This window comes from Ursus maritimus, unplaced genomic scaffold (assembly GCF_017311325.1).
Source record: "Ursus maritimus isolate PB19 unplaced genomic scaffold, ASM1731132v1 scaffold_4, whole genome shotgun sequence".
Classification (NCBI taxonomy): domain Eukaryota; kingdom Metazoa; phylum Chordata; class Mammalia; order Carnivora; family Ursidae; genus Ursus; species Ursus maritimus.
In genome coordinates this window covers 67,668,796-67,683,869 of record NW_024426552.1, presented here as the reverse complement: position 1 = coordinate 67,683,869, position 15,074 = coordinate 67,668,796, and the positions used below count along the sequence as shown (strand labels likewise).

At 35.3% G+C, this 15,074-nt stretch overlaps 1 protein-coding gene across 1 annotated transcript in view; it reads left to right on the top strand.

Moving 5' to 3' along the window:
* The window catches only part of SNX4 (sorting nexin 4), a 62,883-nt gene that overhangs the window by 33,977 nt on the left and 13,832 nt on the right, over positions 1-15,074 (top strand). The window contains exons 8-9 of the mRNA XM_040621356.1: positions 2,201-2,262; positions 14,065-14,130. Of these exons, the coding sequence (XP_040477290.1) occupies positions 2,201-2,262; positions 14,065-14,130 (128 nt within the window). The remainder of the gene's footprint in view (positions 1-2,200; positions 2,263-14,064; positions 14,131-15,074) is intronic.

Genomic DNA, 15,074 nt, shown 5'->3' with positions numbered 1-15,074 from the left:
TTTTTTTTTTTTTTTTTAAGATTTTATTTATTTATTTGAGAGAGCATGAGCAGGGGTAAGGAGTAGAGGGAGAGGGAGACGCAGACTCCCCACTGAGGAGGAAGCCCAATGCAGGATTTGATCCCTTGATCCCAGGACCCTGAGATGATGACCTGAGCTGAAGGCAGACGCTTAACTGACTGAGCCACCCAGACACCCCCAAACTTTGTCTTTGAGCATTTATTTTGGATCTGCGTTTTGTACTCGAGTTCTTATAGTTCTGTTCTTATGTGGTTAATACATGCTCTCCCGCTCTTCCATACTTAATATCTTAGTGGATGATAAAATGCTCAGCTTTCAAGAAGCGGTTTGATCTTCAGAGTACAAAGATCTAGGAAAGCTAGTGGTCTAGAATGACATTTTCCATTTCATATTCTCTGGAATGCCAGTTTTGTATGATGTTTTCTACTGCAAACCATCTCTCATGAATAGTCACAATTTGTATATGGTGTTAAAGGTTTAAAAAGTCCTGCAGAAAAGAAAAGTGTTAAATTTTATCATCTCAGTGTTTCCCAAACTTACTTGATGATGGAACAACTTAAAAAAAAAAACAGCAAACAACCTTTGACACTCTCTGTAGGACTCAAAAAATAATTGGGAAATAACATCCATAGAGAAATTAGTTGAGAGGTCTGGGGAACACTCTGGAATGTTTCAAGCAGAATGAAGACTATGAGCTTTGTCCTGAGTCTGGAATGTTTCAAGCAGAATGAAGGCTATGAGCTTTGTCCTGAGTCTAGTGCACAGATGGGCAGAGTTTTACTGAAGGCCAGATAGTAAATATTTTCAGCTTTTGGGGTCATATGATCCCTGTCAAATCTGTTCAGCTCTACTATGAAAGCAGCCATAGACAATGCTGACATGACTGTTCTAATAAGACTTTACAGAACAAGGTGCAGTCCTGTGGTGTGCTGTTCTCTGGTCTAGTGGGTATATGTTCCTTTAGGGCAAGCCAAGGAGAGATGGAAAACATTTTATGTTCCTGTCACCTGCTCCAAGTATTTACACTGCTGGTTCATTCACTTTAAGCTGAGTAATTGAAAGGGTTAGTATTTGTTGTATGGTTGATGCCTAATTCTTCAGATTATTCACATTTGAGTGAGGAATTAGGGACATAATTTATCCTCAGGACATTTAGAAACTGTGCACCAAGAATTTTTTTTTTTTTTTTTTTTTTTTTTTTTTGTATATGAGGAATTTTTTTTAGTGTTTAGGATTTTTTGTGGGATTACCTTTTGGTCTTCAGTTTGTGTCCGTAACACTTTGGAGGAGAGTATGTGGTGTTTTGTCTTTTGTAAAATTTCTCTGAACAGGTAGGCAGTATATATTTCATCTCAAACTAAATTATAATTCTGTTTTTATTAAAATAACGTGTTGGTTAGAAGGAGTTATCATGATAAAGTAGCCTTGAAGTATGTTGTATGTATTCAGCATTTATGTATAAAGCTATCAATAAAATTGAAAATGTTTGTTTTTCCCCCGATAAATGCCACCTTAAGGACTTTATCATAAGGAAACAATCTGAAATTTAGAAAAAACTTTATTCTCAACATTATGTATAATACTAAAAAACTTAGGGATAGCTAAATATCCAGCACGGAGTGCTTATATATTTTATACACTGCTAGGTGGGATTTTCTGCAACTATTTAAAGTGATATTTATTAAAAGTAATGCTGACCTGCTGGATAAAAATATTATCACTTTTTTACAAACATTTATTTATTATTTATTTGAGAGAGAGTGAAAGAGAGAAGAGAGGGGAGAGCTGAGAGGGAGCAGGGAGCCCAGTGCGGGACTTGATCCTGAGACTCTGGGATCATGACCGGAGCCGAAGTCAGTTGCTTAACCAACTGAGCCACCAGGTGCCCCTATCACTTTTAATATAGGAAATTTTAAAACAATAATTAAAATATGTTTATATATGTTCTTGATTTTGTGTGTATGTGTGTATATGAAAGCAATTACATAAATATGACAGCAGTAGGTTTTTTTTCTCCCCATGGTGAGACTTTGGGAAATTTAAGTTTTTTCTTTTTCATATTTTCCAAGTTTATTGTACTAAGGATTTTTTTTAAAGAGGATAAAATTTCCCTTATTTTAAAGAGTAAACTGTATATAATGTTGATCTAATAGTAATTTCTTTTAAAAATTTATTCCAGAGAGTAGCAGATCGACTCTATGGTGTATATAAAGTGCATGGGAATTATGGGCGAGTTTTCAGGTAAGCATTATATAAACTTTTAAAAATAAATGATTTAGCTCTAATTAGCTTTTTGCTTGAGAACTATAATTCTTGAAAATTTATGGGTCTGAAGTGTAGAAGTTAGTTTTTATTTATTTTTTATGTTATGGTATAATTAATTACTTAATTTTTTATTCAAGTATACTTAACATATAGTGTTGTATTAGTTTCAGGTGTACAATGTAATGATTCAACAATTCAATACATTTCTCATTGCTAATCAAGATAAGTGTACTCTTAATCCCCTTTACCTATTACACCCATTTTGCATCCCCCCCCCCCCCCCCCGCAGCCCCTTTTGTTGGCAACTAGCAGTTAGTTCTCTGTATTTAAGAGTTTGGGGTTTTTTGGTTTTTTTTTGTGATCTGTCTCTTTTTTTGTTTTGTTTCCTAAATTCCACATATGAGTGAAATCATATGGTATTTGTTTTCCTCCGACATTTCACTTAATGTTATACTCTCTGGGTCCATCCATGTTGTTGCAAATGGCAAGATTTCATTCTTTTTTATGGTTGAGTAATATTCCATTGTGTATGTGTATACCCACACAGTGGATAAGGAAGATGTGAGCTAGATATATATTTATATATAAATTTTCTTCATTCACCTATGGATGGACACTTGGGGTGCTTCCATATCTTGGCTATTATATATAATGTTGCAGCATACATAGGGATGCATATATCTTTCTGAATTAGTGTTTTTGTTTTCTTTGGATAAATACCTAGTAGTGAAATTACTGTATCATATGGTAATACTATTTTTAATTTTTTGAGGAACCTCCATACTGTTTTCCATAGTGGTTAAACCAGTTAGTATTCCCACCAACAGTGCAGGAGGATTCCTTTTTCTCCACATCCTCACCAACACTTCTTACTTCTTGTCATTTTGATTCTAGCCATTTTGACAGATGTGAGGTGATACCTCATTGTGGTTTTTATTTACATTTCCCTGATGATTAGTGATGCTGAGAATCTTTTCATGTGTCTGTGGGCCGTCTGGATATCTTCTTTGGAAAAAATGTCTATTCAGATCTTCTGCCTATTTCTGATATATTTATGGGGTTTTGCTGTTTATTTATGGGGTTTTGCTGTTGGTTTCTATAGTTCTTTATATATTTTGGATATTAACCCCTTATCAGATATATCATTTGCAAATATCTTCTCTTATTCAGTAGGTTGTGTTTTTATTTTGTTGATTGTTTCCTTCACTATACAAATGCTTTTTATTTTGATGTAGTCTCAATAGTTTATTTTAACTTTTGTTTCTCTTACCTGAGGAGACATTTCTAGAAAAATGTTTCCTTTGGCTGATGTCAAAGAGATTACTACCTGTGTTTTCTTCTAAGAGTTATGGTTTCAGGTCTCACATTTACATCTTTAATCCATTTGACTTTATTTTTGTGTATGGTGAAAGAAAGTGGTCCAGTTTCATTCTTTTGCATGTAGCTGTCCGGTTTTCCCAGCACCGTTTGTTGAAGAGACTGTCTTTTTTCCGTTGGATATTCTTATCTCCGTAGTTGTAGATTGACCATATAAGTGTGTGTTTATTCTGGGCTTCTATTCTGTTCCATTGATCTGTGTATCTGTTTTTGTGCCAATACCATATTGTTTTGATTAATACAGCTTTGTAGTAGATCTTGAAATCCGGGATTTTGATCGCTCCAGCTTTGTTCTTCTTTCTTAAGTTTGCTTTGGCTATTCGGGGTCTTTTGTGGTTCCACACAGATTTTAGGATTATTTGTTCTAGTTCCATGAAAACTGCTGTTTGGTATTTTGATAGGGATTGCATTTAAATCTCTAGATTGCTTTGGGTAGTGTGGCACATTTTAACTGTTGGTTCTTTCAGTCCATGAACATGGAATGTCTTTTTATTTGTGTCCTCTTCAGATTCTTTCATTAATATTTTATAGTTTTCAGAGATGAGAGGTCTTTCACCTCCTTGGTGTTTTATTATTTTTAGTGCAGCTATAAATGGTTCTTAATTTTTCTTTCTGCTGCATTATTAGTGTACAGAAATATTGTAGTTTTCTGTATATCAATTTTATGTCCTGTGACTTTAGTGAATTCATTTATCAGTTCTAATAGTTTTGTGGTGGAGTCTTTAGGGTTTTCTATATATAGTATCATGTCATTTGCAGGTAGTGAAAGTTTTATTTCCTCCTTACCAATTTGGATGACTTTTATTTCTTTTTCTTGTCTGCTTGCTGTGGCTAAGACTTCCAGTCCTGTAATAGTGGTGAGAGTTGACTTCCTTGTTCCTTTACCGATCTTAGAGGAAAAGGTTTCAGTTTTTCAGCATTGAGTATGATGTTAACTGTAGGTTTTTCATATGTGGCCTTTATTAATGTCTTCTAAACCCACTTTGTTGAGAGGTTTTTCAAGAATGGGTGTTATACTTCATCATATGCTTTTTCTGCATTTATGGAGATGATTGTATGATTATTATTCTTTCTCTTGTTAATGTGATGTATCATGTTAATTGATTTGTGAATATTGAACCACCCTTTCATTGGTAGAATAAATCTCCCTTGACTGGGAAAAGATCCTTTTAATGTATTGTTGGATTTGGTTTGCTAATATTTTATTGAGAGTTTTTGCATTTATGTTCATCATAGATATTGGCCTGTAGTTTTGTTTTGTTTTGTTTTGTTTTGGTAGTATCTGTCTGGTTTTGGTATCAGGACAGTGCTGGCCTCGTAGAATGAATTTGGTAGTTTTCCCTCCTCTTTTATTTTTTGGGATAGTTTGAGAAGAATAGGTATTAACTCTTTCTTAAATGTTTGGTAGAATTCACTTATGCAGCCATCCGATCCTGGACTTGTTTGTTGGGAGTTTTTTTCTTTTTTTTTTTTAACTGTTCATTTTCATTGCTAGTAATTAGTCTGTTCAAATTTTCTATTTCTTCCTGATTCACTTTTGGAGGGCTTTGTTTCTAAGAATTTTACCCATTTCCTCTAGGTTGTTCAATTTTTCGGCATATATAATTTTTCATAATATTCTCTTATAATTCTTTTTATATCTGTGGTGTTGGTTTTTCTTGTTGTTATTTCTTGTGTTTTTTTATTTTAGCCATTCTGACGAGTGTAAGGTGATACTTTATTGTGGTTTTGATTTACACTAATTTATTCTTATTGATTTTTTTTTCTTGTGTTGGTTTTTATTTCTCCTCAATTTCTGATTTTATTTGAGTCCCTTTTTTTTGAGTCTGGCTAAAGGTTTACCAGTTTTATCTTTTCAAATAACTAGCTCCTTACAATATCAATGTCAGAAAGTTCTGTTTTGAAATTATGTCCTTAATAGTAGTTTTCAAAGTTTTTGTTTTAAAGTATTTCCTTAAATAAAAAATAAGAAATCCAATATATTTAGCAGATAAAAATGAAACTACTCTGAAGCAGTGACCAGTGCCCTTTGTTGGCAGAATGCCCCAAAAGATTCCATTAGAAATAACTGTTTTATAGAATTAGTGATATTCTTTTTATTCTTTCTTGGTGTAACTTTATAATTTCTGAAGGATTTTGCAAGATGAGTTTTTCAGTCTTGGGGTAATTTTAATGATAATTAATTTAGAATATCTTCTTGCATATAGTGCTTGCATATTCTGTTAATTTTTGAGCCTTTCGTGGATTTTTTTCTATTATTTTGGTTGTGACATCTTATCTTAGAAGTTGATATCCAAATCTTTTTTTATAAGAAAATGTCCTTGCTAATGTTCCATTATAAGTCCTTTTGATTGGATTAATTTAAAAATGATTCATTTTACATTTTCAAATAGGTAATACATTCATATGGCACAAAATTCAATAGGAATAAAAGCTTTTACAGTGAAAAGTCTCCCTTCTCTGTTAACCATCCAGATCTCCTTCTCTGAGACAGCTAATACTAGTTTTCTTCTTGGTTTCTTATGTATCCATCTAGTAAAATTTGTAATACTATAAATATATTAACATACAAACACATGCATTATCTTTTTTTTTTTTTTAACATGGAAGGGGAGCATGTTGTATACATTGCTATGTTGACTTGTTACTTTTTTTTTTTTACTGAAGAGCTGCTCTCCAAGGTAGATTGTTATCATGAAATAACTGTATTGAGTTTTATCGAGGAGGAGGAGGATCATAATTTATTTAACCAGTTTCTTCTTGGTAATGATTTCTAGTCTTCTGTTATGTCACTCACTGTTGCAATGTTCTTGTTCATGTCATTTCACACGTGTATGAGTATGTTTGTAGGATAAAATTCTGCAGGTTCTACAAGTGCTGTTCCTGGCTCTAAGGATAATTGCATTTGTAGTTTTGGTAGATATTGCCAAATTGCCCTGCACAGAAGCTGTTAACCTCTCACCAGCAAAGTATTAGTATCTGTTTTCTTACACCATTACTCAACGGTACATTAGCTAGCTTTTGTCTCTACCAGACTAGTGATGAGGAATGGTTTCTCGCTGTAGTTGTAATTTGCATTTCTTTAATTATGAATGAAGTCAAACATTTTTTTATTATGATTAACAGTCTTTTTCTTTTTTTTTCCTATTTCATAATCTATCCGTACATATCATTTGCCCCCTTTTTTTCTGTTGGGCTGATTGTTTTTTTTTCTTAAATAGATTTTTATTTGAGAGAGAACATGAGTCGGGGAGGGAGCAGAGGGGGGAGGGAGAGGGAAAAGCAGGCTCTGCCCTGAGCCTGGTGGGCTGATTGGTTTCTTAGTTGATGTACAGGAGTTGTTTATCTTTTGGGAGAAATAGGACTTAGCGAAATGATTTGCAGTTTTTCCACTTTTGTTATGTATTTTGACTTTTCTTATAGTGACTTTTGAGATGCAGAAATATTCTATTTATTAAATTCAATTACATATAAATGATTAATTTTCCTCCTTTCAAAAACAATAGCCTCTGATTTTTCTGTGTATCTTAATGACATTTTGTTCACTGTGGAGTATAAAAAATACTTGTCTTCTACATTTTTGTGATTTCATAAATTTTTGATTCATTTGGAATTTATTTGAAATGTCAGGTGTGCAGGGCACCTGGGTGGCCCAGTCGTTAAGCGTCTGCCTTTGGCTCAGGGCGTGATCCCAGCGTTCTGGGATCGAGCCCCACATCAGGCTTCTCTAGGAGCCTGCTTCTTCCTCTCCCACTCCCCCTGCTGTGTTCCCTCTCTCGCTGGCTGTGTCTATCTCTGTCAAGTAAATAAATAAAATCTTTAAAAAAAAAATGAAATGTCAGGTGTGAGATATGGAGCCAGATATATTTAATTAACTTATGAGAGTAGCATATTATCCGTAAGTCTTTGGTTGATCAGTATATTGAAACTCAATGCAGGTTGGGATGGTATCAGGATTATATGACGTTATTTATTTTTTAATCATGGTAAATGTACTCTTTAATCCCCATCATCTGTTTGATTCATCCCCCACCCACCTCCTCTCTGGTAACTATCAGTTTGTTCTCTGTAGTTAAGGGTCTGCTTCTTGGTTTGTCTCTTTTTTTTTTTTCTTTTGCTCAATTGTTTTGTTTCTTAAATTCCACACGTGAGTGAGATCATGTGGTATTTGTGTTTCTTTGACTTATTTGGTTAGCATTATACTCTCTTGCTCTATTTATGTCATTGCAAATGGCAAGATTTCATTCTTTTTTAGGGCCAAATAATATTCCTATATATATACATATATGTATATATATGTATATCTAGATATATATATCTCAGATCTTTATCCATTCATCAATCGATGGACACTTGGGCTGCTTCCGTAGTTTTGCTATTGTAAATAATGCTTCAATACATGGTATGCATGTATCCCTTTGAATTAGTGTTTTTGTATTTTTTGGGGGGAAATACTCAGTAGCGTAATTGCTGGATCATAGGGTATTTATTTCTATTTTTAATTTTTTGAGGAACCTCCCTAGTTTTCCTCAGTGGCTGTACCAGTTTACATTCCCATCAACAGTGCCAGAGGGTTCTGTTTTCTCCACATCCTCAGCCAACACTTGCTGTTTCTTGTGTTTTTGATTTTAGCTGTTCTGACAGGTATGAGGTGATATCTTACTGTAGTTTTGATGTGTATTTGCCTGATGATAACTGTTATTGAACATATTGTCATGTGTTTGTTGGCCATCTGGATGTCTTCTGCCCATTTTTAAATTGGATTATTTGTTTTTTGTGTATTAAATTGCATCAGTTTTTTATTTTGGATACTAACCGTTTACCAGATACATCATTTGCAAATATCTTCTCCCATTCTGAAGGTTGCCTTTTAGTTTTGCTGATTGTTTCCTTTGCTGTGCAGAAACTTTTTATTGTGATGTATTCCCAGTGGTTTATTTTTGCCTTTATTTCCCTTGTCTCAGGAAACATATCTAGAAAAAATGTTGCTATTGCTGATGTCAGAGATTACTGCCTGTGCTCTCTTCAAGGATTTTTATGGTTTCAGGTCTCACATTTACATCTTTAATCCATTTTGGATTTACTTTTGTGTATGATGTAAGAAAGTGGTCCAGTTTCATTCTTTTGCAAGTAGCTGTCCAGTTTTCCCAACGCATTTGTTGACGAGACATTTTTTAATGAAGAGAAGTGTACTGATAATTGTAAACATGTAAACAGGAATATATGGCTAAACATGAAGGAGTAGTATAATGGGAAGAAAGACAAATAGTAGTCACCTTCCTGAAGTCTGTTTCATTATGTTTGACTGACTTACAGTGGAACTCCAGTGAAGCTTGGGAATATCTTCATTTGAAAATGAACAGGGGGCACTTGGCTGGCTTAGTCGGTAGAGCACGTGATTCTCAATCTTGGGGTTGTAAGTTTGAGCCCTGTGTTGGGTGTAGAGATTACTTAAAAATAAAACCTTTAAAAAAAATTAACATAGACACTCCCAAATGTAGCACATTTATTATAATAAGTAAATGGACTTGTATTAATTTGAGAAACATGTAGATAAAAGGTCACTTGGTTGAATCAAATTTCAAAGAAAATTATTTGTATCAGTTTCTCGTGATGAGATATTGTACAGTTTGGTCTTTTTGCCAACTCAGTAAATGAATAGAAAACCATTTTATATCTAAAATATTTTATGAAAAGTGAGCCAGGGAGACCAGAGGTGGTTCAGGAATTTAAGGTGATGAAGAGCCTGAACCAGAGTAGTTGCTAGTAGGCATGTTTGCTGAGCTCCTGCTACCATGGTAGGTGCTAGGTTACCAAGATTTAACTTATAAGCAGCTGAATGACTAGAAAGATTGCAGTAGATAAGGTAGCAGAAGTAGCAGGTTTGAGGGATGAGTGAAAGGGTTCTGTTTTGGATAGATTGCATTTGAGTTAAATTTCTGTCAAGCAATTGGAAATTTGGATCAGTGGTTTAAGAGGCTGGTGAGAACATGAGTTGTGTATAAGGGATGAATCCTAATAGAATAATTTTTGAAAATGTAGGGTTAGGTGAGAATGTTAAAGGGGTAGCGTAAGTCTGTGAGAGACTCAGGGCCAAACCTTGGGAAATACCTCTTGTGTTTAAGGATCAGGCAAAGGGGCCCCTGGCTGGCTCAATTGGTAGAACATACAACTCTTGATCTTGGAGTTGTGAGTTTAAGCCCCACATTGGGTATAGAGATTACTTAACTTGAAAAAAGAAGGGATCAGGCAAAGAAAAAGAACCAGTGAGGGAGACATTGGAAAATTGTTGAACTAGAAATGTGCAGTGTCAGGCAAGTGAAGGGAACACTTCAAGAAGAAGTTGGAGTTAAACTGTAGAGGAATTGAGTCCGATGAAAAGGGGAAACGGGTAAGTCAATCTTTGGTGTTAGTATGGAGAGCCATTTGGTTTGAGTGGTATGGTGCTATTGCAATAGTCCTAGGAATGAGAGGAAAGTATTAAGGAAGGGAAGACAGCAAGTTACTTGTTAGACTTAAGGAAGTCCCTGAGGTTATTCTGGAAGGGGAGAAACAGGTTCTGTTTGTTTTGTTTTGAATGGGGGAGCAGGGGTGAAAGGGTGAAGCGGAGAGAAGACAGAAGATGCAGAGCTGCCTTAAAGCAAAAGAGCAGTAGGTTGTAGGAGGCAGCATTAGTCAGCCTCTGTCTCAGCGAAGCAAGTATCTCTGCTGAGAACAAGTCAGGTGGATTCTTTGGTTAGGAAGCTCAAGGGGAGTGATACTAGGGCAGTCTGTCTCAAATGCCGACAGTCTTGAACTTGGCGGCACAAGCGCACCCTCTGCTTCCTCTTACCAGCTCCACTGGGGATTGGCTGGAAGGCGCTGTGGCAAGTACAGTCTCTTTGAAGGCTTGAGTTCTATTAGTATATGCGAAATTTGCATTTTATTCCGTAAAACATCTGTGGTTGTTTAAATATATGTATAAAACCTTTTCCCCCCCTCAAATGTAAGAGTAAAAGTCAATTTCAGAACAGTTGTGCTTTGTTTATCCCATGGCTTCAAATATCCATTATGAAGTATCCCAGTTTGAGAAGCACTGTTACAGGTATTAATTAGGAATGTGAGAGAGGATCGCTGAATAGTGCCAGTTGGTGGTGGGGGGGTGTTTTTTATCTTTTGAGTTACTACTGGCCTGGAAGAGTCATAAAAATTTCAAGATGAGTGTCCCTTAATTGGAAAAAAAACTTACTTTGTTTTATTTTTGTTTTGAAATTTGAGAGGGGAAGAAAGAAATACAAAGCTGCTTTCATCAGCTTTTTTTAAGTGGAGCCCAATGTTGGGCTTGAACTCACAACCCTGAGATGAAGACCTGAACTGATACCACGAGTCCGGTGCTTAACCAACTGAGCCACCCCTTAAAGATACTAAGTAATCTCTACAGCCAGCGTGGGGCTGGGACTTAGGACCCTGAGATCATCAGGAGTAGTGTGCTCTACTGACTGAGCCATCTAGGCGCCCCTATAAGTCATAGCTTTAATCTAAGAGGTGAAGATGGACTTCAGGTTGTCAGAAGTTTCTGAAATTACATGCCAAATTTTGTTGTGATTTTTTTTTTTTCCTTCTTAGGGAAAAGGTCCATAGTTTTCATCAGATTCTACAAAAGATCCAAGACCCTTTTTGATCTGGTTCATCTGTGACAGTTACCCACTCATTAAGTACTTAGAAGATTCAATTATTCCTCTTATAATATTGATATTAGGTCAACTACCTCAGTTCCTTGTATGTTAATGGTTTCCTCCTCTCCCCTGTAAACTGGTTAACATTTTCTATTTCCAATCCTAGACATATCCTTGGACCCCAGGTTAGAACCTTTTGTTTAGTAGTGCTTCTTAAATTGTAATGGGCATACAGATCACCTGGAGAACTATATTGAACTATATATATTGAATTTGAGATGACAGGGGTGCAAAAGGAGTGTTTTGATGCAGTAGGTCTGGAATAGGTTCTGTGATCCTGCGTTTATTCCTTCCTTCCTTCCTTCCTTCCTTCCTTCCTTCCTTCCTTCCTTCCTCTTCTTTTCTTTTCTTTCTTTCTTTTTCTTTCTTTCTCTCTCTCTCTCTTTAAGATTTTATCTGTTTATTTGTCAGAGAGAGAGAGCGAGCACAAACAGGGGGAGCGGCAGGCAGAGGGAGAAGCAGGCTCCCCGCTGAGCAAGGAGCCTCATGTGAGACTTGATTCCAGGACCCTGGGATCATGACCTGAGCCGAAGGCAGATGCTTAATTGACTGAGCCACTCAGGTGTCCCTGTGATCCTGCGTTTCTGATGAAATTCTAGGCGGTGCTGTTGCTAGACCATGAGTAGCAGAGGGCTAAGACTGCACGTACCTTGAAGTCTTGTGCTGATCCATAGAATCCAGTACATGTTTCCCTCCTCACATTTATTAATTAACTTACTGGTTCATTTTCTCATTTTACCTGCAAGCTGTGAATACCATGTATTTATCAGGCTCCAAATTACTTAATAGGCGTACATAGGTGATAAAGTGTGAGTCCTACCTTCCTTGAACTGGTTTTTAGTCTTGTTTGGTAAACAAAGGAATTAAATTTGGTAATGTTGGTGTTGAGTTGGTGGCACATAGTAAGGTGCTCAAAGATTAATTAGATGGATGAAGTGCTGATGGGATGTCCAGGAGACAGTTGATCTGGACTATCCATTAAATCTTTTTTTTTTTTTCCTTTTAGAGAGAAGGGGAGAGGCTGGGGCAGGGAGAGGGGCAGAGGAAGAGGGAGAGAGAGAATCTTAAGCAGGCTCCATGCCCAGCATGGAACCCCACACAGGGCTTGATCTCACAACCCTGAGATCATGACCTGAGCCGAAATCAAGAGTCAGATGCTTAACTGACTGAGCCACCCAAATGCCCCATGGCATTAATTCTAGTAACATGACCTACAGTTACATTAACTGTGCTCGCTGCATTTTATTTTTGGCTGGTTATATTTGTCATCTGCCAAAACCCTTACGTTCCTTTTTCGTGTGAAGAACAGGGCTTTGGATATATTGAATTTGAGGTGACAGAGATATATAAAAGCAGAATTGTCCTGTAGGCATTGTAAATGTGGCTTTAGTAAAAAAACGTTAACTTGCTATTACTATCTTGAGAGTAGTTACAAACATATAAGAAAATTATTAGAAGCAGCCTTACCTCTTTTGTTATTTAATCATAACCATAGTGTTGTATAGGTGATTTATATGTTTGTTTTGCTTTGACAATATTAAAAATCATGTGAGGTTTTCTTCCTTCTAATACTATAAGCATATAATCTGGTATTTCAACAACATAAAAATCTAAAAACTACATATTAACAAAATAATAGTGTCTTAAATTTTTCCTTTCATGATACAGTGCAGTTGAAGAGGCTTATACATTCTTTATGTAGGAGGAAAATTACAAACAACCTGAATGGCCAGGAAAATGGTTTAAAAAAATTGAATTGCCGTATGAAACCATGCTTAGAATAAATTGTTTTAATAATACAGGAAAACACCGAATGGAAAAAAGCGTGATACAAAATTGCATGTACCATATGATCTCAGCCATATTGAAATGAGTAAAAAGACTGGGAAGAAATACATATATATCAAATTATTTCATCTCTTGGTATTTGGGATTGCAGATTTATATTTTTCAGTTTACTGTAATATACATAGTTAACTCCCATAAAAAGGAATTTTTATGAGAAGCATTTCATAGAAATGACAACAAAGGGCATCTGGCCAGCTCAGTTGGTAGAGCAGGTGACTCTTGATTCTGGGGTTGTGAATTCAAGCCCTACATTTGCTGTAGATTACTTAAAAATAATAAAATAAAATAAAATAAATCTTTAAAAAAAAAAGAAATGACAACAAAATGATCCGTAGTTCTAGTAGACTTTCTCATCAAATTTAGTGTAATTATTGAAGCTTTACTGTATACCTAATGTTTCTGTACAGTCGTCTTTTTTTGTTAGCTTAAATGCATTCATCCATGGAGCTTTAGACAGTATACCTATCTCAGCAGTAGCCCAGAGATTCCGATTAAGTAGATCAAGAGCAGGGCCAGCATCCGTGGTTTCTCGAAGCTCTACAATTGACTTAAACAGGCACCCCAGCTGAGAAAGTTGTCTAGAAGCAGAAGCTGTTTTGTGTGATACTTACTTTGCACTTAGCAGCAGCAGCTAGCAAGTTTTGAACAATTTAAAGTTTTCACTTCCATTTAGTTGTTAAACTTAAGGGGAAAGCAGCATATTTGAGTCACAGAAAATAAATCCAAATACAGAAACTATATTGTTTAAAAGCTAGCTAAAAAAAAAAAAAAAAAAAAAACGTATAAAATATTTGATATCTAATTCCTGGTGTGTTTGGTTTTATCTTTTTCTCCCTAGTGAGTGGAGTGCCATAGAAAAAGAAATGGGGGACGGACTGCAGAGTGCTGGTCACCATATGGACGTGTAAGTACCTAGAACAGTTAAGGTAAAACCCCTGGTGAAGTCTAGTGCTGAAGTTTAGTGATTCTTCTGTTTTTATTAGGTTTGCTGGCCTTTATATTATACACTGTGGATCCAGATCTGACTTATGCAAGTTTATTTCAGGAATGCAAGATTAATTTAAAACATTCAAAAATCAATCAGTCCAATTCACATATTAGTATAATAAAGAAGAAAACCTGCATATTGAATTCAGTACATGTAGAAAAACATTTCAGCATTCACTCACAACAAAAATTCTCATCAAACTAGGAATAAAAGGAATTTCTTCAGTTTACAACTTAAAACTAGTATTGTACCTAATAGCGAAATACTGAAAACTTACGGATAATGTTGTACTTAATAGTGAAGTATTGATGCTTTTCCAAGATCAAGGAATAAGGCAAGGTTGTCTGCTCTTACCACTTCTAATAAACATTGTATCAGAAGTCCTGGTCAGGCAAGAAAATCAAGTAAGAGGCATCAATCTTAGAAAGGAAGAATTAAAACTATCTTTTTTTGTAGTTAACAGGATCTTTTACATGGAAAATCATAAAGAATCAACCAAAAATATTATAGAACTAACAGCTGAATTTAACAAGGATGCGGAATATAAGATCAATATATAAAAAACAAAGTGTTTTTATATACTAGCAACAACAATTGGAAAACAAAAATTGAAAAGCAATACTTACAAAATACTACAGATTAATTTAATGAAAGATGTGAAATACTTCTACACTGAAAACTTTATGTATAACACTGCCGAGAGAAAATTGTGAAGACCTAAATAAATGGAGAGAATAAATGTATGTATTCATGGATTGGAAGACTCAGTAGTATTAATATGTCCATTCTTCCCAAACTGGAGTCCCAGGCAAAATTCTGATAACTTTTTAATGGAAATTGGTATACTAATTCTAAAACTT